Source organism: Rhipicephalus sanguineus, chromosome 1, assembly GCF_013339695.2.
Source record: "Rhipicephalus sanguineus isolate Rsan-2018 chromosome 1, BIME_Rsan_1.4, whole genome shotgun sequence".
NCBI classification, from domain to species: Eukaryota; Metazoa; Arthropoda; class Arachnida; order Ixodida; family Ixodidae; genus Rhipicephalus; species Rhipicephalus sanguineus.
In genome coordinates, this window is record NC_051176.1 from 77603051 (window position 1) to 77626701 (window position 23651).

Consider the following 23651-nt stretch of genomic DNA (forward strand, 5'->3'; position numbering starts at 1 on the left):
CGCGTAATCTCTACGCGCTTCTGACTTGAAGCAGACAGAGGATCAACGGACGTCAATTTGTTTGGCTCAATGGTAAATTGCTCACTTTTCGCTACATCTAAGATGTTACCTGAGAGGCAGTTGCCTTCGCGTTGTCTTCGGTCTTGTTGTCTTGTTGTGTCGGTGTCTTGGCGTTGTATTTCTGTGGCGTATGGCGGCAGAGCAGATGAGCGAGTAATATTCACGTCCCCTCGACGTTGAGAGTTGCGAAACAGAGACACAGTGAACGGTGCAACACAAGATTTGCGTATATACGACGTTACCATTTTTATTTCACTCCATTCAGCGCCACTCAAATGACATTTTGAGGTTGCCTTCGATGACATGAAACCTAGTTGTGTGTCTATTAATGGCGACATCATTTTGAACAATCCATTTTTTTTTCAGGTTGCACAGCAAACACCACAAGGAACGAAAGAACAGTAGACAGTATAACATCAGATATGATTTTTTTTTCTGCCTGTTGCTCACACTCCATGAATAGCGGCTGAACAAGAAAACTTACGCTGCAAGGTTTCAGTTGTGTCGTTTCTGTTTTTTTTGGCACTTCTATACACGAAATAATTCCTAATTATCCGAATGTTTCAGAGTCATTCCCAACAGCGAATATTCGTGACAATTTTAACTACTTGCAGCTCTTTGTAAGCATGTCATCATTACCTCTGTTTGGCACTGTCTGAGGTGCCCGTTAAATTTAGAGATTCGACGAAAGAAGCACTGTCAAAATTGTATTCAATAGAGAAAACAGTCTTGGCTTTAGTGGTGCAATGCAGATGTAATGAGCCCAGTAGCTGCACAGAATTAGCCATCGCTTATGTGAGAATCGCCGTGGGAAGAAAATACAGGGGCTTACATTATGATTCTTTAAGCGCACAGTCTCAACGACAGTGAACCTAATGAAACGCGCTTAGAGAGAGCAATGAGTACACTGTTTATAAGGGTCCAATGGAAAGTGAATATGTGCGCAAGCATAGCGCGCATGTTTCAGCTTTTTTTTTATTGGCTTTTCGGTGTGGGTTGGCGAGACTCTTGTGAAGAGCACCAATATGCGTTGACAAGAAAACAAGCGACATTAAGGTGCGAAATACAAGGTAATGTCACGAGCTTATGCGCGGTTTAAGAGGAGTAAGTAGGTCGTATGAAATTTAGCAAGCGCTAACGTGGGTATAGCGTGCAGCAAACGCTGATATAAGTAATCTCATTGTTGGAACACCCGAAAACGACAAGGGAAGCACCCGGTTGGCTTCAGTATAAGCGAGCGGCATCAGGAAGAGAAGCTCAAAGTTTATCTCGCATATTGGGGAAGGAGTAATGCGGGTGTCGATATTGCAATGTCACTTTCACGCGCTTATCTCACGAATGCAAATTTTGCGCCATGAACAAAACTGCAGCCGCCATGTGGTACGTATACGCACGTTACTGAAATCCCTTAACGCGGAGATCAGAACGTGGGATTACAATGCAGGAGCTGTTGGTACGCTAACTTTAGGAACGCAGCATGCGTGTAGGAATCTGCATAAAGCTTATGCGAAGAATTAGCCGTCAGTACATGGTCAGTCTACTGCTAGCATAACCTTTGCAAGCTGTCACCGAACGTGGCTTATCTAGCGAACAGCCCTATGTCCCTTGATACACAGACGCTGACTCTAGCCATACGACGCGCGCAATGCTAGTATTTATTTATGGGGTTTTACGTGCCAAATCCATGATAATCTTATGAGGCATGCCATGGTTTTATTCTTATGAGGAATGCCATGCCTATGGCATGCCACCTGAGGTTTTTTAACGTGCACCTAAATCAACGTAAGCGGGTGTTCTTGCATTTCGTCCTTGTATAAATATGGCTGCTGAGGCCGGGAATACACCCTCAATACCACTAGCAGTGAATTGCGGAATTTGCTGATAATTCTTGTTCCTTCAGTATGTATTTTTCGCACGTGTTGTGAGCGCCCATTCGTCTGGCCCTACTGGTAACGTTCGTTCGCCATCTAGCTCGCGATGGATTAGGTTTTGCCGCGCGAACACCTGACGACCGGAAATCATTGGAAAGAAACAAAAGAAAGATACGTCAAGACAACGTCTGGTCCCAAGAAAAAGAAATGAACTGGTGATGAGTATGATGACTTCAACGCCGACGAGAGTGCACGGTCACATTGTGGCAACCAATGAACTTAACCGGGACACTGCCACGGCTTTTTTTTTCTTCTTCATTCTCGAAGGCAAACAGTTTTTGCGGCTTTTTTAAAGTGTAGTTTCGTCACCCCCCCGAATAGCTTCGCACAAAACCAACGACTTATTCGATTATTTGACTAGATTGTTTTAAGCGCAAGAGGCGACACCTAAGGAATTTCGAAAAAAGGGGAGAGTGTGAGAACACCAGCTTCATCGTGACATCATGTCTAATAATTTGTCACTGGCACAAGCCTCGAGTTATCCCGAAAAGTGTCACTTGAGTTGTAAGTGAATGCTAGACCAGAGTGACGAGATTATAGCCTCGTAGTTTACGTGGCTCGTGTTAGCACCTCGGCAGTCTTCTCAGACTGACACTGACGCGTCTGTCCGGAAAGGCAGCTACCGCTTAGTTTTGCCAGCTGTGTTAGTTCATTAAGATCAAAATAAAATTTATTATTCGGCTAAGTCTTTGCGTACACATGGGACCCGCCTTCTAGACAACGTAAGCCCTCGACACACGAATTTATCGGATGGTGAATGTTACGAGCTAACAAAGAAGTAAAAAAAAAAAACTGACCATATATCAGCTCTTTCGCCAACTGAAAACGATACAAGGCTCCAACACGTCAACCTGTTCTCGCTTACTGTCCTAAAGGCGTAACACTCGGCGTCTTGAGATAGGGGTAAATGAATGCTACATCTACGATATACGTCGTATGTGGCATCTTCTCGTCGGAAATAAATCGGAAGTCGGCAAATCGGTGAGCCCCTCTTTTCCGCTTTATAGCACAAGGGCGTGGCAAAGCTGTATATAAACGCCGTTGAGGAGTTGTTTCGTTTTTTTTTTTACATGCTTTAAATTGAACAGCGCGTGAGTTCCTCATTCAGCCTCAAGGGTCGCTGCGGAGCTATGAGAGTTGCGTGAGTGTGAGCGGCGTGGTTAGCGACACTGCAGGCCATAGCTGTGGCGTTAGATTTGGAAAGGCTGAACCCGTTGATTTTTGTTAGTATAAGGGAATAATTTAACACTGTAACGCTGAAGAACTAATTCATGCGTCAGTGCACTTCTTTTCCGCACGTTCTGCGCGTTTTGTTACGATGCATTGTAACACTCGCTCGGAACGATTAAGCAAAAAAAAGGAAGACGCGTCGCTATGCAAAGGGCAGTTAGGAATTAGATTTTATTTTCATTTCTTTCGAGCGAGGTAATATTTAGTAAGAAAGCACAACACACCGGTCGTTAAAGGCCAGCTGCAACAAAGTTTCACCTCGACAAATTTCATTATGAGTGACTAGAATCTACCACAGAAGCAATTTTTCGAAGGGCGCAAGGCTAGGTATAGTTTTCTTAGCAGTCTTCAAACGGTAGCTAAGTACATGACGTGCGTACTTGGTGGTTGTAGCTGTGGCGCAGGTCCAAGAACGCCACCTCCGAGATGTTTCAGCACCCCATTATCACTGAGGCCGTGCCGAAGAGCCGCGTCTGCTTGGTCACGTACGTTCTTTTATGCATCACTTCCGCTGAGCAGTATGTGGCGGCGTTTTTTTTTTTCGGTGACGCTTCCGCTCGCATTTCAAAAGTAATATTTTCCACGGAAACTTCTCTGCTATCACACTATCGCACTAATCACACTATGTCAAAACGGAGTATTTTATGGGGACTGAAATTTACGTTGCAGTTGACCTCTAAGTGCAGCCTGAAGCGGCACGCGCGGGCTCACACAAACACTTAGAAACAATAACGATGACACAGTGCATAGAAGTGCCCGACATTCGCAAATCTCAAATCAAGCAAACAAGTCTCAAAATATATAGTGTGCGTGCGTGATCTTTTGTTGTCGTCTTTTTCTCGCTCCGAATGAGAACAGCAGCCTTCAGGACAATACCTGGTTTCACTCAATTTCTTCTTTTCTTCTCGTTTGCGCCGCACCCTTCCCAGGTGCGATATTGTATAGAACCAAGGGATGATTCGCGCCTACTTCGGAAGAAGGTGCACCGACGGTACAGGTTAATCATGCGATCACGGAAAAAGGCCATCGAACAACGAACGACGTGCATCCGCCTTGTGAAGGCTACGGGCGACGAACAAAAGCACGACAGAACGCAACGAAGACGTAACAAATGGCGCAGGAGCGAAAACGTTTAACAAGCACAATCACACAACAGTGTCGCATCACATTGAGCTTTTGCGTCTCGTATTCTTCATACCGCATAACTCTTTTGTTACCGGAAACGGTTGAAATATATATGTATGTACAACATATAGCCATCTTCTCATAGAACTGGAATACACGGCAACAGGGCTTTTTTATAGTACACATGCGCTAAGCAACCTCAATGGAGGGGGTGGCTGCGAAGAGTTATAATCGGTAAATAACGAGATTCAAGCCGCTGCGCTTTGTTGTATAGGCTTCCTCGCATTCACACACGCGCACAGGAATTGTGTAGCTAGGAAAACGAAAGAATGACATGGGCAAAAAAAATTTTTAACCGGAGTGAACCGCTTCTTCTCCTTAATCGTTATGTACACTTCAAGCGCGTGATATATGTACACTCAGAACCGTGAATAAGCGTCCCAAAAATAACGACCCGTTTACCGCATAAAATTAAAAAAAAAAACACAGGCCCACGTTATCTTCTATTCGTATCCGCTTCATAATTCCCCTCTCTCTCCCTGCCCACGAAAGATAATAGGAACATAAAAAAAAAAGATCTGTCATGTTCGAACCTAAACATAGGCGACTCCGCGTATAACTTCTAGACGGAGCCGACGAGTTCGCGCCGGCTTATTTTTCCTCCGGCAGAGGACAGTCAGTTATTTATATTATATATATTTATATACCGTAGTTATAGTATCTCATATGAATGTCGTAGTTATATCTATGATGCTTAACTCTGCGTCGCTATGGAGGTGTATCTCTCTTCACGAAGCCTATATGATACAAGAGATAACAAGAAGTTGGATGGACGATAGTGGTATAGTGCGAGTTACAGGGCTCTAGTGCAGCAGAACGTAATGTGCCGCGAGGATAAAGGATGCCTACTCTGTGGAAACGTGCATTCGCAGGTTGTTGTTTTTTTTTCACCCTTTAGAACGCCGCGTCCGCTGGAAATAACCGTGGCGCACGATCAGTCTCTGGAAGTCGCACACGATTAGTTCTTTTTTTCTTTTTTAATTCCTCGTCGAGGCCGATTAGATTTCGGGCGCGTTGGTTTTGCAAAGTGAAGAGGGCTTGAATGACGAAGTTTCGTAGCACAAAACGAGGGGCGTCAGTTAGAAAAGGTTCCAATCGCAGGCATGAGTCGAATCCGACTGCTGCGCCTCCTGGTCATGCAATTGGTGCAAAGAAGGAAGCACCAAGTTCAATACGCTGCTGGCGAGTGGACCCTCAAGCACTGCGGTCTCGGACAATACCGACGAATGCGTGAGAGGCCAGTCGATCTCGTCAGTTTATCGGGGAAGTAAAGATGATATCGAGGTGTGACGTCACAGCGCCTCTAAAAAATAAACAGAAAAAGAAAGAAACGTAGTAGCATTTATGTTGGTGACGGAGTTTACGGGGCGCATTTTGTTTTCGTTTTTTTTTATTATTGGAGAGATAAAGGATGTTCCCGATTTCCGGTCCTGGATTTCGCGAATTAAGTACTCGCGGCTTCCTACGCGCAGAAGCCGAATACATTTGTGCCGACGCAAAAATGTATTCCCGCGTCGCCATCCGAGCAATGGGAACATCGCAATAATAATAATAATAATAATAATAATAATAATAATAATAATAATAATAATAATAATAATAATAATAATAATAATAATGTGCCCTTGGTTGCACAATTTACGTGCCGCTTGCTTTTGCATTTTATCAGCTGCAGAGGAAAACGTCGCAACACAAACAGAGATAGATGATTTGCTATCCCTGCTTGCAACTGCGCTGTCTTCTACACTCTCTCGCACGCTGTTCTTAAATAAATAGACGCGTGAGCATTCTTTTTTACCGGCCAGGGCCACGTGAACGCTCTCTATCTTTCATCTTGCGCGTTTAGAAAATAGCCTAGAGGAAACGACACTATATCCGACAGGCTAGTAAATTAACGCTATACGAAGCCAAGGCGTGGGCAAATACTGGAGCGACGGCAATTACTCGCGATTAACTTCCGATAAAATGAGGAGTATCATGCAGCTAACCACAGTACAACAGAAGAATGAGTGAAGGTGGCCCGCTTCGTTCGGGCTAACAATAATCTAATTATATTAAATTTAATGCGTTTCTTTTATTAGGTCTCGAATAGGTTCAGCGCATGCGGGGACAAAGACATCGCATCAAAGGTATAATAATGAGAGCAGAAGGAAAAGAAAAAAAAAAGATACCGTGTGGCCCAGTTTCTGTAGGATGGTCTAACAGAGACGCCCCGAAGAAGGGGATAACTGATCATGACCAGAAGGTAATCAACAGAAGCGCAGCTAGGCTACAGGATTTGTCAATGGGATGGGCAAGAATCCACTTTTCTGAAGGCTACAAATGAAGTTTCCTACAGCAAGCGATTCTTAACGCCCTCGTTTTGTTTTAAGCATTACAGATACAATTCTCTCTTTTTTTTTACGGAAGGTAAAAGTTTCAAAAAGGCAGTGATAGGTTACTAAACGTTAAAGAGGCATTGAATGAACAGTGCCACACCAAGTTAAATGGCTGGACTTTACAGAGCACACGCGCTGCGCTCGCTTCTTCCCGTCCAATATTTTTTTTTTGTTATTTTGGCGGGAAAACGCAATGCAAGGAGCGGGAAGCGAAAGATACTTGCGCGAAAGCAACACCTTTCTTGTCGCAACTTTCTCACAACCAGTTATGAATTATGCGTTTGAAGTAGTAGGATCTTTTGCCCTCGTTTTGTTCCGACAAATTAACGTCGCTTCACAATGAGAAGAAAAAAAAGACAATATACGTGTCCTACATAGTCGCAGGCGCAAACGCTTGCAGGCATGGCGCACGATCGTGTTTTACAGCCAGGCCGCCACCCGACTCTGCGCTAGTAAAATAATAATCGACTGACCGCAGTCGATTTCCTGTATATTAATGAATTTTTTGTTTCAGCTACAGGGCAGACTAGAATTTCTCAATGAATACGTTCCAACGGGGTAGTTTGATGATGCTTTACATACCCTTACGTTTAAGTATCCCATTAGAGCGTTCTTCTTTGGCGACATGAATCTTGAAAGTGCGCCTTGCTATGACAAATGAAGCGTGGTTCACAAACAACACATCATGCAACAAGATGTAACGAAACCCTATCGTAAACGCATGTCTCTAAAAAAAAAACACAATACATTGCGAAGCAGTACGCCTTGAGTTGTTTTCTCCACCTTCTTAGCCAAATGGAGCACGTTAGGTTACATAGCGTAAAAGAAAGAAATTGGCAAAATGAAGTAAGGCAATACTGCTGGAATAGTGTGCTCATCTCATAGAACGTACAACTATTTCTTTTTTTTTCACCTCGGCTTCATTTCCGAAGTAGACTGCCTCGCAGTGGACGCGAGTCCATTGCTGCTTAGAATTGGTCGCAGAGTGTGCGCCTCTCTGGTCCATGTGCCTGCTCTGTTCGCCTCTGTGTTCCACGTCCCGCTGTCCTGTGTATGGCCTTTGCCTCATCGTGGATTTGGCCGTTGTTGGCGTGCGCGGATTTTTTTCCAGAGTGTGACGGCCATCTGGCCGTTAAGACGGCTTCGCAGCTAGCTGCGTCGCCGTAAGGTAACATATCCTACGGCCACGAAGACGCCCGCCTCCCAAGTGCGTTTCAAGCGCTGTCAGCGAGCGCTTGTGACTGACGTATGTAATTGTTTCAACACTGTCCGTCCTTCGAAGCGCCCTCAGTTCTCTCAAGGCCGCGGCTGCTATGACGAATGTCTCCAAACACGTGTCCGCTTGGAACCACGGATATAAACGCGGTGTGCACATCACAAGGCCGACCTACGAGGTGCAGAAACAAGAAATGTGTGGACTAGGTCATGCGGTGAGAGCTCTCAGTTATGGCGTACGGCCAGCGTAGCTCCTTATTGTGCACTTTATTGCATGTCATTAATATGGCTGTCGTAAACGCGAAGGCCTGCATCACCCAGCCTATATAGAACACTGAGCTGCTTTTCGCACGCATTCAGTGCAGCACCACAACTTGTCGCCACGACGACAAAGAGCAAGACGATCCCACTGCGCAAAACGTGCTCGCGCAGAAAGGCCGGCAGCGCTTGCACATCGGGCCTTTCTGCGCCCAGCTCGCAACAATCTCTGCCATCGATGGCATGTCATGTACCAACCTTGTCTTCGCACGTAAAACAAATTTTCTGGGGGCGCTTCAAAGGACGCTACATACACTCTGTTCCAGGTAGGGAAAGAGTCGCCCTCCTTTGGCAGGGGCGGTAGGGTAGGTAGACGAGCCCGGACTGCTCTCTTCCTGCCCCGAACTCAGTTCACACTCCCTCGGAAGCGGAGGAGGGACGTGTGCCGCCCGTGCTCCGAGCGCGGCTCTTTCACCCCCTCACGGCGCTGTTCAGCCACGATGTTGCTGCGCGCGTTGCGGGCGCAAGGCCTCCGGCACGCTCTTATTTGCCGGGTACGCCCAGGCGCAGCGGCGGAGGCAGGATAAGCGAGAGCCGCCTCTGGCCTGTCCCGCTCCAGAACAGGCTATTGGAACGGGACTGGCGGGCCCTCTGCTACGCGGAAGCCTCGAGGTCCTTCTTGGCTTCGGCCGCTGCGCTGGCGTGCTGGCCGGCGTGACTGCTAGCGCTGTTGATGAAGCCCGAGAATAGCTCCATGGGGATAGGGAACACGATGGTGGAATTCTTCTCCGCTGCGATGGAGGCCAAGGTCTGCAGGTACCGCAGCTGGAGCGCTGACGGCGTGTCCGCAATCACCTCGGCGGCTTCTTTCAGGGACCGTGAGGCGCGCTGTTCTCCCTCTGCCGCAATCACCTGCGAAAGCGAGACAGCAAGACCTGAGCACGCCGGCGGCACGTCAAAGTCAATACACCGTAGATAATCAGATGCTGCCTCACGGATGGCCATTCTTTCAATACCATCCGCATCAAGGAAAGAGGGAGAGCACCTAGTACTGTATCCTGCCATTAGCAAGCGACATGATATGCAATTTTATGAACAAGGGTTATACCATGGTCATTTCACGTCGTGCTGACACCGCGTGCCTGTTGCTGTAGGGAACAAATTTGCTCCCTGCAGCAACAGGCACGCTGTGTCAGCACGACGTGAAATGACGTTCCATCTACTCCGTTTACGACGAAATCAAGAGGACCCCTATTCATTACAGTTTCATTGGTCAGGGCTGCTTATCGCGATACGGACCGTTTTTGCTAATAACGAGTCCAACATCATGATTGACTGCCACCTACATGCTCTTAGAGGACATATGACGCAATAACTTCGAGAAGCGAAGTTTTATTGGTCAGTCGGCACATGCCCAACTCATCTATATATATATATATATATATATATATATATATATATATATATATATATATATATATATATATATATATATATATATAATATATATATATATATATATATATATATATATATACACTGACTAAGTGAACAGAGAACAGAGTGAACGAGCAAACCAACGTTTTTACGTACAATTTGTGAGAACAGTGATCACGGACTGAAGCGTGGCAATTTTACGTACTTTTGTTTCCATTGTCTTCAGTTTCAGTCATATCGGAGTTATCTCGACTCAGACAGTTACGTCAGAGCCAGCATTAACATTAGCAGCGAGATTTATAGCGACATGACGCTGTTATTTTGAGAAATTGTGCGTAGCAGTCGTTATGTTAAACGTTTTGATGTCGCGTTTCAGTCCGTGAGCACTGCTCAATATCGGCTCATGTGCATCACTAAACCGCACCTATTTCGTAATGGTATAGACCAGAATTTGCATCGCTTGCAGGGGGCAGCCATCTTTGCTGGGGGGGGGGCTGCTGATTACATCGCTTTAAAAATAAACAATTGCATCGCTTTAAAAATAAAACAACTCCTCGTAAGCGTTTACCATTAATAGAAATTTGTCAACCGCTTCACGAACGCTTGGCTCCGCGTGAATTCCGTTATATCTACGTAGTTTTTTTGGTGACTACGGACGTATATGGCAAAGAGCTCTCGAAACTTCAGGCACATAGGGACGTGCCCATCACTTGGTAAAAAAAAAACATAGTATAAGGCCGAAGTAATGAAAGAGCCGCCCTTGTATAAGTGATGTACGTAGAAATTATTTTGCTAATTAGAAATGATCCATAAATGTTATCGCGCCACTTACTTTGGCTCGAGCTTCCCGCGCTGCTTCTGCTTCAGCGGCCATGGCCCTCTGTAGTTGCACTGGCAGTCGCACGTCCTTACTGCAGAGCACGATTGGGAGGCAATGGTGTTTTCAAAAAATGTGGGGTGTGGTTGTCAGTTCTGGTCATACAATACACATATATATATATATATATATATATATATATATATATATATATATATATATATATATATATATAATCTTACATCTAACCCTCCTGCACGCAATCTTGTTTTGTAGTATATATCCACTTCCATTCTAGGCTTTCAATGTTTACAAGGCGGCCATTCATTCATGCGGTGTGCTCCGCGTCGTCTTATGAACAATCCTGCGGTACAGACCCTAACAGGCAAGAAACATAACTAAGAAACGTTATATAAAAATCCTAAGAGTTTAGCGCAGATACTGATGGGAACGGGAGAAACGAAGGGAGACACACACAGGTGCCTTTGTGTGTCCCCTTCGTCTTGACCCGTCCTCATCAGTATTTGCGCTATACTCTTCGGATATGTCGTACCAGCAAGGCCAGAAGTCAGCCCTAGTTATATGGCTGACGAGCTTATCATTTGTGATTCATAGAATAAGTTGATTTTGTTATCGATAAGAATAATAACGAAAGTTTCAACATTTTGGCAACACGTTGGCGTGCCATTTGGACAGGGCATTTAAGCATGTTTCTCAGAAAGTTTTGCAGTCGAGTTCAGGCGCAAATGCCAGTCGCTCAGCTCTTTTACGGCAACAAAGTTTGCGAACAATAATACCCGTGTTAATTTATCACATCAGAAGTTATTGTTCAAAAGGGTAGAAAAAAAGAAAGAGGAGAATGAAAATGTTGACGCGCCCGGTTAGTGCACTTTTATGTTGGTTGGATGTGTGAGTGCGTGTGTTTTGTACGCTGCGCGAGAGCTACACAAACAACAGTGTACGCACAACTTCTGAAGTGAATGGTAAACTTTGAAATTCTTAGAATCTCCATTCGCAAAAACCGGTACAAAACACACACATACACAAAATTGTGTGTCATTCCACTCTGCCAAGGTGAATGACCAGCGAAGCTGTTTAGCACACGACAAAGACGTGACCCAGAATTTCGAACCACAGCCTATCACACACGCACCCTGCAACTAAATCCGAAATGTCTGTCCAGAAAGTCCCTTTTGAATTTAGCGCACGCTCCTTTAAAGCTTTTCACTTGAGCAGTATGGTACTCGCGTCTTTTTGGCACATTCTCCGCTTCGGGACATGCGTCGCCTTGTCTGGCTTGCCGCAGTCGCTTGCCTTTTCGTGCACGATCATGACTGCTGTTTCCCGCACGCGTTCTCCCTGTTTCATTTTCAGCGCGCCGGTGGAGAGTGGTGAGGTTTTTTGTTGACGCGCAGGAAAAATACACGGAACCCTAGCCACACACAGCTTTGTTGTCGAACGCTTTTCTGGGTCCTTTAACAAACGTTATAACGAGTGATTTAACAAACGTAAGCGGTACGTACATTTCAACTCTTTCCACTTTCACACCCCAGGGGTCGGTAGCCTCGTCTAAGCTTGCCTGAAAGATGGAACAGCAAAAGCGAAGGCGTCAGTTTCACAGGTGGTGCCGATGCATTTCTGCTTTATGACGTCACCACAAGAGGACGCTCACCTGCATAACGTGAGAAATGGACTCCCTCTCGGAGAGGATCTCCGACAGGTTCTTGGTGCCGAGCACGTTCCGGAGCGTCGTCGCGGCCAGGAGTCGGGTCGAATGTCCGTAGTCCTCTACGTTGGAAACGGCGATGGTGGCGTTACTGATGCGGTAGTACACCACGGCATCCACCGCTACTGTCACCGAGTCCTTGGATAGGATCTGCACGAGTTCACAACGCAGTGAGCCTCCCCGTCTGTTGGAGAATATATATAGCGGCGCTGAAAATGCAGCGTCCACACTACAAACTCCGTGCATGCTCCTCCGCCGTGTCAAACGTCAATACGGCGTTGTTCGTAAGTTATAACTTATTCACTCTAGCGCGTGGACAACACAGAGATAACAAACATCATTATTGTTCTTTACGTGTGTCGCATTTTCTTTCTCTGCAATATTGTGCTTGTTTTAATGGTCATAAATGAATATTTTTTTTTCTCTTCATGGGACATTTTTATATTGCGCACCTCCGCAGGATTTACTTGCTTCTTAATCAATCAAGTCCAGGCTCCGAAAAATTTTGACCACTTGGAATTATTTGAACGTGCACTGACATCGCAAAGTACACGGGCCTATAGCATTCCTCCTTCATCGAAATGCGACCGCCGCGGCCGGGATCGAACCCGCGATCTCCGGGTCAGCAGCCGAGCGCCGTAACCACTGCGCCACCGCGACGGTTGCTGCCATATTCTATTTGCCACGCAACTGCATGTTTAAATAATTGAATGCGCAAGGATAGGTAACGTTATGCAGTTATGTTGTTCGAGTAATTTTAACGCCTACATAAAGGTGACACAACTTAAGTGCAACCGCACGTCATGCGGATGCTTTTACGAACTACTACAAACGACTCAAGTGTAAGGAAATTTTACACCGCTTGAAAGTTACCTAAACATCGGGGATAATATTCACAAAAAGCTCATGGCATAGAATTGCTTTCAAAAGAAAATTTGGGCCAATGCTGATAATCAACACCTTATTATATAATGAAGGCGACCGACCAATGAAAAATGCTATTTACGAAAGAAATTCTTGGTGAATTTGATCGCAGGAAATTTATTTTTATTTTTTTTTGGAAAGCGAATTTTTTTCATGGAAGGGTAACATTGTCATCTACTGTTCGCAGGACGAAGCTACGAGGAAGAGGGTGGATGAAGAGAAATCCCTTTCGCGAATCTTTTTGCCATGGCATTATTCCGTGCAACAGTACGGCTACCAGCTTTGCGTCATTTGCTACCTTCGCAACCTTTGTCATTGGTAGTTTCTACAAATGTTAGAAGTTATGCACCTAAGAGAAGCAGAAGCCTTATTGTTCACCTTTATATGCATCACAAAGAACCTTTCTCAAAAGATCAAGAACCTTTTTTTTTTTTTCTGGTAACAGTATGCAGTTTATTAAGAGCATAATGCCGAAGTGAAGCAGTGCCGTGGTGTTATAGCAGGTGGGATTAGCTTGGAATGTATAGCCGGCACTTGTTCAACCTGAGCCACTCATGTGTTGATAGTAGGGGCACGGCGTGGTAGGGCTATGTTGCTAGGTGTTAGATAGCCTCGGGTCTCGCAGGAAGGCAAAAAAAAAAAAATAGCAGTCGATGCACTCTCCTCCTGATTGCCGCGGGCGCTCCGGGAAAAACGACGTCTTCAAATGTCTGATGCCTAAGACCATGGCTTTGCAGGTCTCGGACCATCGCTTCTCTTTCGATATGGAATTGCAGGCTTAGCGAAATAAAATGCTCAGTGTCGACGATGCCGCCGCAGAAGGCGCAGCAGAGCGGGAAAGCGCATCCCTCAGTCCTGACTAACCAAGCCGCGGGGTGTGCGCGGAGTCATTTCTAAACAGTGATCGGAAGATGAAACCAGCGAAAAAACCACACGAAGGACAGCGAACAACCGGACAGGACAAGCGCTGGACTTACAACTGAATGTTTATTGAAGAATTGCACACAGCCCCACACATGAATCAGCAGCGCATGCGTAAAAGGCCACCTGAGCCATATCAAAGTTACACACCTAACAGTACAAAGCACGAAACGTGTGAAACACCGAAAAGAAATTCAACGCGAAGCTTACCAGCTATCTAGAAAAGCGAATTCTTTATCTGTGAGGAAAACCGAGGGTTCGCTCACACATGACGCTATGCCCTGCTTCCTGATTTCGAAGGCCTCACAGATTTCACGTTCACTTTGTTTCTCCCTTTGCCAATGACGATCGCTGATTTCAAATCGCAACATGATCACTGCGGCCGGGCTCGAAACCACGTCTTTTGGGTCAGCAGCCGAGCAGCGTAACCGCGGGGGCTTGAATGGTTGCTGAGAACGAGCAAAGGTACACCTAGGACATTCAGTGGCACAACCGGCCATTGTACTGCCGTGCAAAGTTTAAACAAGTTATTTTAGTAGAAGTTTATCGGTTTCAGCTATCATTGTGAATTGGAATAGCACAACGGCGACTCAATAACACGCCGTCGGCGTTGTGAAAACGCGCCAAACGCGCTGGCTTGTACGAACAAAATTCTTGAGGAAGCAGTCAGCCTTACGAGGAACGCGCAGTCCTCAATGCAATGTCTGCGCGGGCTTGTACGCAGGAAATCTTTAAAGGCGTTGAATTACACCTCACGAGGCAAACGCCTGTGGCATAGTGGGATAATTTTGAACGTATGTATGTTTATTCGGTGTGCATATGCCATGCGCTCATGTTAATAATGTGCACGCGTGTGCGTGAGTGACGCCACCGGCCAGGTACATCGCCCGTGTGAAACCCATCGTGCTAGCTAAAGAAATCCTCTTCGTATTTGCAACTGCGCTTAAAAGCTACATCCCAGCACTATAACGTCGAAAGCGGTCTGCTTCCATCCAACCCATCTCAGCTAACCGTAGCTGCTTTGTACGTGACAAAAGGGTACTTAAAAACATATGAGCCATTGATACGCCTGTGTAGATCCGCTAACGTGCAAAAATGCTGCATGTGCGAGTTTTTAAACGTAACAACAAATAAAGAGAGAATTTGTTGCGAGTCTTTCACGCGTTTATTCGTCTAAAAACACAGGACATGAGAGAGTTGTATGGACTTTATAGCCAATCCGGCCATGTATTTGTAAGTCATCTGGTCTTACGTTCATGCACTTACATGATTGTTGCATACAGTCGTAAATTATAACCTCCCAAGCTAAATATTCTTGTCAGAAACCGAAAGAATGTGTCTCCTAATGATGTCGTTTTGGCACGTAAAACCCCAGAATTTAATTTTTAAATGTTTTCTGGGAATCAAAAGACTGAGACTGAGACTGAGACTCCATGTAGCACAGCTTATTGCAACCACTGAGTGAGAATAACAGTAATCTAGCTTTAGGTAGCTTGTGACCTTTTTTGGCAATGGTAGCGCCATAGGATCGATTGTATTGCTGTACATTGCATTGCTGTACCGCTACACTAATAATGCAACGATGATCTAAATATGGCAATGAGCAGCAACGTGAAGCCTAGCCGAGCTGGTTTCTGTTGAGCTAGAGCTATATATACAGGACGACGTACTACATACACGTTCACGTATCCTCACATACGCTGCGCTTGGTGTATCCACGCCTACGTGTCCGCGTGCTTGTGACAGCCGTCAGGCGCCGCGACTGAAGCGCGTAGAAACAGAGACACAAGGTGCTTTGCCGACGAGTTCCTCCGGCAGATTACGCCTGTGGTGTGCTCTCCCTGTAGAGGATGCAAACGAGTCTGCTTCCAACATTTTGGGCGTGCGTTGCGCGTCGTTTTTGTGAACAAAAACTAACGTCGGCCCGCTTCAACTTCACTTCCCTCCCTTCGTTTTCCGACGGCGTAATGCGTGGCTGTTGACGCGTCCTCTCTAACGACTGTCCGGAACCCAACAGAGCCACATAAGCAGGAAAAAGAACAGCGCGGCAAGGGAGATGGATCACGGATAAGAGGAAAGGCAGGAAGGGAGGAGGGAGTGCGGTCAGGCGCGACAGACTTTAGACAAAGAGGCCTTGACGTCGGCTTTTGTGCCCGTCTCCCAAACGCCACAGACGAGGAGAGAGCGACGAAGGCGCATGTCGGCGGGAAAGAGGTAATTTCAAAATGCGGCGCGGCTCAATTCAGTGCGACAATGGTTTGGGCTGCTAACGAGGTAATTAGCATTAGTTAATGAGAATCGCACGCAAATGGCCCGCCGGCGCGTTGCTTTTGGCTTGCTCGGCGCGCTCGGGCAGTTAGCACGCGCGGGGCGAGTATCCTCTTGCGCGACTTTAATGTTGGCGCGATACAAGATCGCGCAATAGCTGGGCCCGGCCGTTTAGCATTCTCGCGTCGCCCGTCGCCGGCGATGTTATTAGCGGTGGTGACGAGAGATGGAAGCAGCGATAGGACGAAAAGCTACGTTATCTGTTCCGGGCGGCTCTTAAAGCACGAATATTACCGTGCGACGATTAATGTATCGGAGCCTTACACGGTTTTAATGGAATACTGGCGATGATGTTCCATGCGCAGACTGTCCGACTAGGCTTGGGCGGAAGCGAGCAGCATATCACTTACACAAAAAGAGTTGTGCGCCTGTATACACATGCGCATTAATTACAATAGTGTCGGCGTTGATTTACGCTGCCTATTACCAGTGAACGAAAGAAGCAGGCTAAGGTTCGCACACACACACAAAGCAACCAATATTATTAAAGGCACTTGAATTCTTTTTTTTTTTAGCTCGAAACAACGGCGTATTACGACTACGTTCTGGGGCATCTATAACGGTACATCAAAACGCGGGCTCTTGTTTTTGGCATACACAACTCAGGAACGAGTTTTGCACGACTACCGGAATTGTTTAGACTCCCGCTGAGAATCGGATGTTATTGTTCCTTCGTGTTCGTGAAGAGCGCAATACCAGAATGTCGGTGAATTCAGGACTCTGCCAGCGGCAAAGTTTGCTAAAAATGATAAGAACGTGAGGTTATCGCAAAAATTGGTCCGGGAGCGTTTCTTTCTCTCTCTCTCTCTTTTCGTTCTTGCGGCAGCCGCTAAACGAGCACCCAGTCATTTAGTCGCGTGACCAACAACACGGTGGTCGATCTCCGATCGGGACACCGATTGCGAGCTTTTTGGAGCACTCTCAGTTGGAACGAGAAATTTCGTTGCCATTATTGATCTATAAAGTACCTGACTGAGCGTTAATTGCATCAAGTACTTACCTTTTTGGTTTTTTTTTTTGTGATCATAGCTGTCTTTCGCAAGAAGGGACCATGCATCGTAGCCCTTCCATCGATAATGTACTGCTAATACTACACAAACTTAACTACTAAAGAAACAGACAATCACATACCACCATCACGCGTGATATCGCCTGCAAGCAAAATGATGTGCGTAGGTAGTGCACGCAAACATGAACCAACCGAGCCCGCGTGATTACACTCCACTCCTCCGTATCAAGACCTCTGCGACAGCTAAACGTCGTTTCAGTCTAGAAGAGAACATGCACTTTGCCTCTTTCTCCTGGCTCGCGGCATGCATACGCATACCATGTCTTTATAGCCCAAACATAAATGTAACCATGTCAGGGCAAGGAGGAGCACGTAACTTATTTGTGGTGAATAATAATAATAATAATAATAATAATAATAATAATAATAATAATAATAATAATAATAATAATAATAATAATAATAATAATAATAATAATCAATCAATCAATCATTTATTTAACGTGCCCGGGAACAGCCGTAAGGTCTTTGTGCAAGCGCACGCAAAAATAAAACAATAAAAATAAACAATACAATACAGACAGTCCTCAGAAATAACGAGAGAAAAAACGCGTAGACAAAGAGAAATGAACACATGAACACAAAAGGGGAGGAGTAAAATAAGACAACATGACAAATATTGAAGGGGAATGAAAAATTAGATTGCACATATACAACTATGCGGAAGGACGGAGAAGGGAAGACGTTGTACATTGTGCCATACTATGTCAAGACAGTGCAAAGCTCCGATAAAAACAATGACTGCGGACTATGAAAAACGTCAAGATCAAGAAAATTAACATTAAAAAGACTTTGTATTCTGTGAACGGTAGAGTGTTGGAAGAAGCAGGCGGGTACATGAAACGGTCTGTTCTGTCTGGTTAACTTACGCGGAATTCGAAAATTAACACAATTGAGAAGTACAGGGCATGATATGATACCATGAAGTAGCTTGTAAAGAAATAACAGATCAGAACGCTTTCGTTGGCAGTGAAGTGATGGCAAGGATAGTCCAGCAGTATTTGAACGAGATCCAGAGTGATTTGTAGCAAAGCGATGGTTATATATGCTGAGGAATTTTTTCTAGACCCGTTCAGTGGTGTTACCGCTGGATTGAGCAATGCCATTCCATATCACGGACGCATACTCAAGAACAATTTGTGGAGGGCTATAGGAGAACTGAATTCTCGAGATATTCTGCAAACACATCCGAGAGAATGAAGGCCCCGCATAGCAGCACGCTTAACGTGAGCAGAAAAGTTTAACGTGCTATCAACAACACCAAGATCACTGATTTCATAAACCTTTCATAATGACACAGAATTGACAGAGTATTGAAATGACACGCTAGATGTTTTGCGAGTGATAGACATGAATTTTGTCTTTGAGGTATTCAGAGAAAGGTTATTGCCGTTGCACCATTCGGAAAAAGAACACAAATCTGACTGCAGCGAGCGACAGTCGTTAACTGAATGAATTTCCTTAAATATCTTGATGTCATTGGCATACAAGAGGAAAGAAGAATAACGAATGGCAAAAGAAACATCAGTAACGTAAATTAAAAATAGGAGTGGGCCTAATACCAAGCCTTGAGGGACCCCACTAGTCACTTTATACAAAGAAGAGGTTTGGCCATTTACGGCAACTAAACAAGATCTATTGAGCAGATAACTGTGCAAGAGATTCACAATAATAATAATAATAATAATAATAATAATAATAATAATAATAATAATAATAATAATAATAATAATAATAATAATAATAATAATAATATGTAGGGTGCTGTACTTCACTGTTTTCGTAATGGCGGAAATTTCATGTTTGAAGGCATTAATATCACACATGGCGCAATGAGTGACAGATTTCACTCGAAAACTTTCGTTTAAAGGAAATATTTTGTGTTATTTTTTATTCAAGATGAGATCGACAAAACATTCTGAACGCCGGTATAGGAAACGCGAAATCTGCCGTCTGTAGTAGCCAGCCAGCCTTTGCCTTTAAGGCTGTAGCCCGCCCCTTTGCCTGTAAGAGTTCGTGGATGTTTGGGAACATTACACCCCTTACGCTCGTTCTTATCCTGCAGGCTTCGAATGGAACGTTCATTTAGATAAAAAAACAAAGGAATGATTAAAAACGAATAGGTGTAACGGAATATGGGCAAGGAGTTTTTCTTCACCACCGGCAAGAGCTTGCCGTCCATGTTCCTATGTGGCTGACGTGAACAGCATATAGCTGCCGCGGCAGTGCGCTGAGTAGACGGGCCACAGAACACTCCGGGGGGCTTATATCTTCAAGTGCGGAAAATGCGTACTGAAATAGTCCTTGGACCGCTGAACTGCTTAAAATGATCGTTAAAAGCAGCACGATTTCCACTTGCATGTAGACTTTCTGCTCTCGGCCTAGTTCTTGGCTTCGAAGACGGGAAACCTTGTTTAGCTCATCAGAGGAGAGGCCACTCATAAAACCGATCGTACATCGAGTGCCGCATTACAACGTTACGATTGCGATTTGTTTTCGTATAAGCGACCCAAGCTTGTTCCAAACACAGCGTGGTTGCGTGAACTATTGACTACGCTGAGGGAGGCGCCCCTCGCTGTTAATGTTCCAATGTTTCCTGGCACGATTTCAAAGCAGCGCACCTAAGCTCGCGCAGCTTCGATACCTCGGATATTTCCTGTGCAGTCCCTCATTCACGCGACAAAGGAAGAATGTGAGCCATTCCACTTTGTAAGGCGGATGACCAGCGAAGATGTTTAGCAATTGATACAGAGGCGACGCGACATCAAAGGCCAGGTCATGAACGTGCCCACCAACGTTCAAAGAACTGTGTAGAGTCTACCGCGACACATTGACGACGACACCGATCGAGGCGCACATCAAACGACGCTCGCACGCCAAGCCCACCTACAAGTCCGCGTTCCCCGCTTTGCGACGTTCAAATTTAAAAAAAAAATAAAAAAAGCTTTATTCCATTGTACAGCGATCGCTGCATACCTTCGTCTTGTCTAGCTCGGCATGTGGTGAGCTATGGAGACGCGCGTCGTCTTGTCTAGCTTGCTGCATGCCGCGTGGCCTTTCGCGTACGATCTTTATTTGGGTTTGCCGCCCGCCGGCGCCGACATTTTTCTTTATGAGTAGGCGTCACTGCAACATAACATGTGGGAAAGCCAGCTTACAAAGCCCAGGCTTACATTGATTCCCTTCAGGTTGGCTACACTTCTAAACATAAATGAAGTGCTGGTAAGACATTTTCCAAAAATTTCAAATATAAAGGCCCTGGATTTTTTTCCTATCATTTCATTAATTGTTTGCTGTTACCCCGAGGCGCGCGCGCGTGTCCTAGCAGAGTACTTCCAGCGTGGATGACTATTGCGCCTCGGAGAGCCAGAAAAAACTATCCACTTGCCCAAGGACTGAAGTAGTGCACATACCCCTAGCCATAATACGGCATCACTGTAAAAAAAAAAAAAAATAAAAATAAAAAACAATAGAGTGCAGTTTCGGTGTGCAATTGAATGGATTGGGTGCTGGCTTTAGTGCATATATCTGTAGACATTCCGATTTCAAGAATAGCAATAACTTTCGACACCAGGTGGTATAGTTCCCAGAACAACGCAAACGGGCCACGTTATACATTTATAAGCCACAAATGTCTAAGCGGACATCTTCATTCTTCGCTATTATATAGTTAGTATTCACAATATAATCTCGATAGCCTTAGCAACGAAAGTACTCTGGCGAGTACTGTGCCGGTCATTCCTTCCACATGACGCTATTAGAGTATAGTGACATGCATCGGGTCTTATGATTGCTAAGGTATTTTAAAAGGGTACCATTCTTTGGCTGGCTTATCAGAATTTTGATAACTCAGTGTGACTAAAATTTTCTGATTTCATGTGCCGCAAAACTCGCAGAGTCATCTACATCACGCTACTTGAATGTAAATGCATGTAAACTACAGCTGCGATCGCTGGCGACTATGTTCTTTCCGCCATTAAACATTAAAACGATAAACGGTGCCTTATCCCCAGTGCAACAACTGTACGCGTCAAAGGGCAAATTCCTTGGATAAGGCAAGCTTCTGTAGGTATCGTTTCCCAAGTGTGTGGTTTGGTGCGACTGTTGGGTCGTTCTTTCCTCACTAAAGTACCGTTTAGTATAGTGCGCTATCTCGAGGATGGTATAATGCGACCCTGTACCAGTATGATGCGCGTAACGTGCTCGGAGTTCTCGCTTCTACTCGTCTCGCCAGGCAGATTTAAAACGTTTTGCAGCGCATTATCACTTCTATTACCCGAATAAGTTAACATCCCGGAATGTTACGCACTATAATATTACAACTACTCTGTGGATGAAGAAATCCTTGGACAGGGGGCGTCGCTAGAGCCAATGTTTCCACAAGTGGTTCTGTCTTCTTCAAAGCAGTTGCTGCCTAAAAGAAGACAGGACCGCTTGCCGAAACGTTGGCTCTAGCGGCACCCGCAGTTCAAGGATTTTTTCATCTGTTCATGCTTCCATCTTCCCCCGAACTCTTGCCTATTTTGGAATTCCCCAGCAGCTCATTTCTGCCTGACTTTTATTTGCACGACGGAGCGTGCTCGGGCACCGAGGTTCGAGAGCTTTAGCTAAGGTTTGTGCAGACTCAGGGTCGTGCACACAGTGAGGGACAAATGGACGCACGGGTTGGGTCGGGCGAGGGGAGCAGGAAGCCAATGGATGGGGCCAGCACGCACCCAAGCGAAGGTGTATTTGAGCGGCGGCGTCCCGTAGAACACGTCCTCCGCGAGTGGCGGTGGGGGCTTCGTCTTGGTCGGCACGAAGGCGGACAGGTACGGCGGAGTCCCCTCCACCCGGAAGGCGTCCGCCTGGCCCTGGGAGGGGACAGCACGGGCCCTTGTCAGCGTCCAGCCGAGGAGACCACGCCCCAAGACTGCCCCCGCTCGCTGCCGCAAAAACCGCACACTCTGGAAGCTCTATCGGACGCGCTGCCACAACGCCCACGCATCGGCCGTCAATGTTTGCTCTCTATAGCGCCGCTCGATCTTCGAGAAACTTCCCAGCGGACGGGACAACGGCTCTGCTCTCGGCTTTCTGCTAGCGCACCTGAGAGCGTGGTACGTGAATGTGGCGTGTGTTTTAATGGTGGCGCGCAACACAGCTTACCTCGAAATCGCTGGGCTAGTTGGTGCGTCACTTATTGTGCAAAGAAGAGCGCAACGCAGTGCGGAAAGAAGTTTCCCTGTTAATTTGCGCAGTTCCTCTTCACGCATTCTTCTTTCCGCACATTATACGAGTACTTCGCACAGCCAGTGGAGCAAGGTGCGGCCTTGTTCCCTTTGCGAGAAAGCCCGACCTTTTGAGGGGTGTTATAGAGGGAGAACTTTAAGTGATCCTCATCGTTTATACGTATTGTTATCGTTTGCTGCCATTGATATTCAGCAATACTCAAATATTACTCATTCGCTGTCGTGTTTCCTCTACTTGCCTTTGCGAGATGTCCTGACATTATTGGACTCGTGTGAGGCTGAAAACTGTCAGTGATCATACCACTATGCTCGGACAATATTTCTTACCTACACTCTTAATTGGGTCCCGGGTAAAGCGATAGCTGTAGCCAGGAAACCAGAAGTAAAATGCCTAGTTTCCTGCTTATATCTAGCACTTCACGCATGACATGATTAAAAGTGCACCCCTCTTTGTAGGGTATGTCGCGATAAAGCGTGTGAAGGTACATGAAGCATTTAACGGTGAAAACTAACAGGAATAATTATCAGTGCACATTATTAATGAGAACTAACAGACAATAATGCCAAGGAAAGTATAGGGAGTGTTATTTGTATTAATTGGCTATAAATTTGAAGAAAGTAAAGTGGACGAAAAGATACCTTGCCGCCGGCAGGGACCGAGTCCCTGTCGGTCCCTGCCGGCGGCAAGTTATCTTTTCTTCCACTTTACTTTCTTCAAATTTATATCCTAATTACTACAAATAACACTCCCTATACTTTCCTTGGCATTATTGTCTGTTAGTTCTCCTTAATATTGTGTCTAACAAAAAAAAACGAGCCCTTAAAAGTCACCTTCTTTCTATCAGTACATGTGTATTATTCTTTAGCTGTCATTTTTGGCCTTGTAGACCTGTTGCGGGAAAGTGTGCATAAGGTTATTGCAAGTGTTTGAAGGTAAGTACGTA

General features: G+C 45.5%; 1 protein-coding gene across 2 annotated transcripts in view; it reads right to left on the reverse strand.

Annotated features, from left to right (window-relative positions):
• Positions 1–281: 281 nt before the first annotated feature.
• Positions 282–23651, reverse strand: part of LOC119393225 (band 7 protein AGAP004871) — a 198146-nt gene continuing 174776 nt past the window's right edge. The window contains exons 5-9 of one of the 2 annotated variants that reach the window (XM_037660097.2): positions 22195–22332; positions 12184–12387; positions 12035–12090; positions 10527–10605; positions 282–9169 (exon numbers count right to left, since the gene is read on the reverse strand). In XM_037660097.2, coding sequence (XP_037516025.1) covers positions 8912–9169; positions 10527–10605; positions 12035–12090; positions 12184–12387; positions 22195–22332 — 735 coding nt within the window. In that variant the 3' untranslated portion in view covers positions 282–8911. The remainder of the gene's footprint in view (positions 9170–10526; positions 10606–12034; positions 12091–12183; positions 12388–22194; positions 22333–23651) is intronic. The other variant, XM_037660108.2, reaches the window with a different exon arrangement.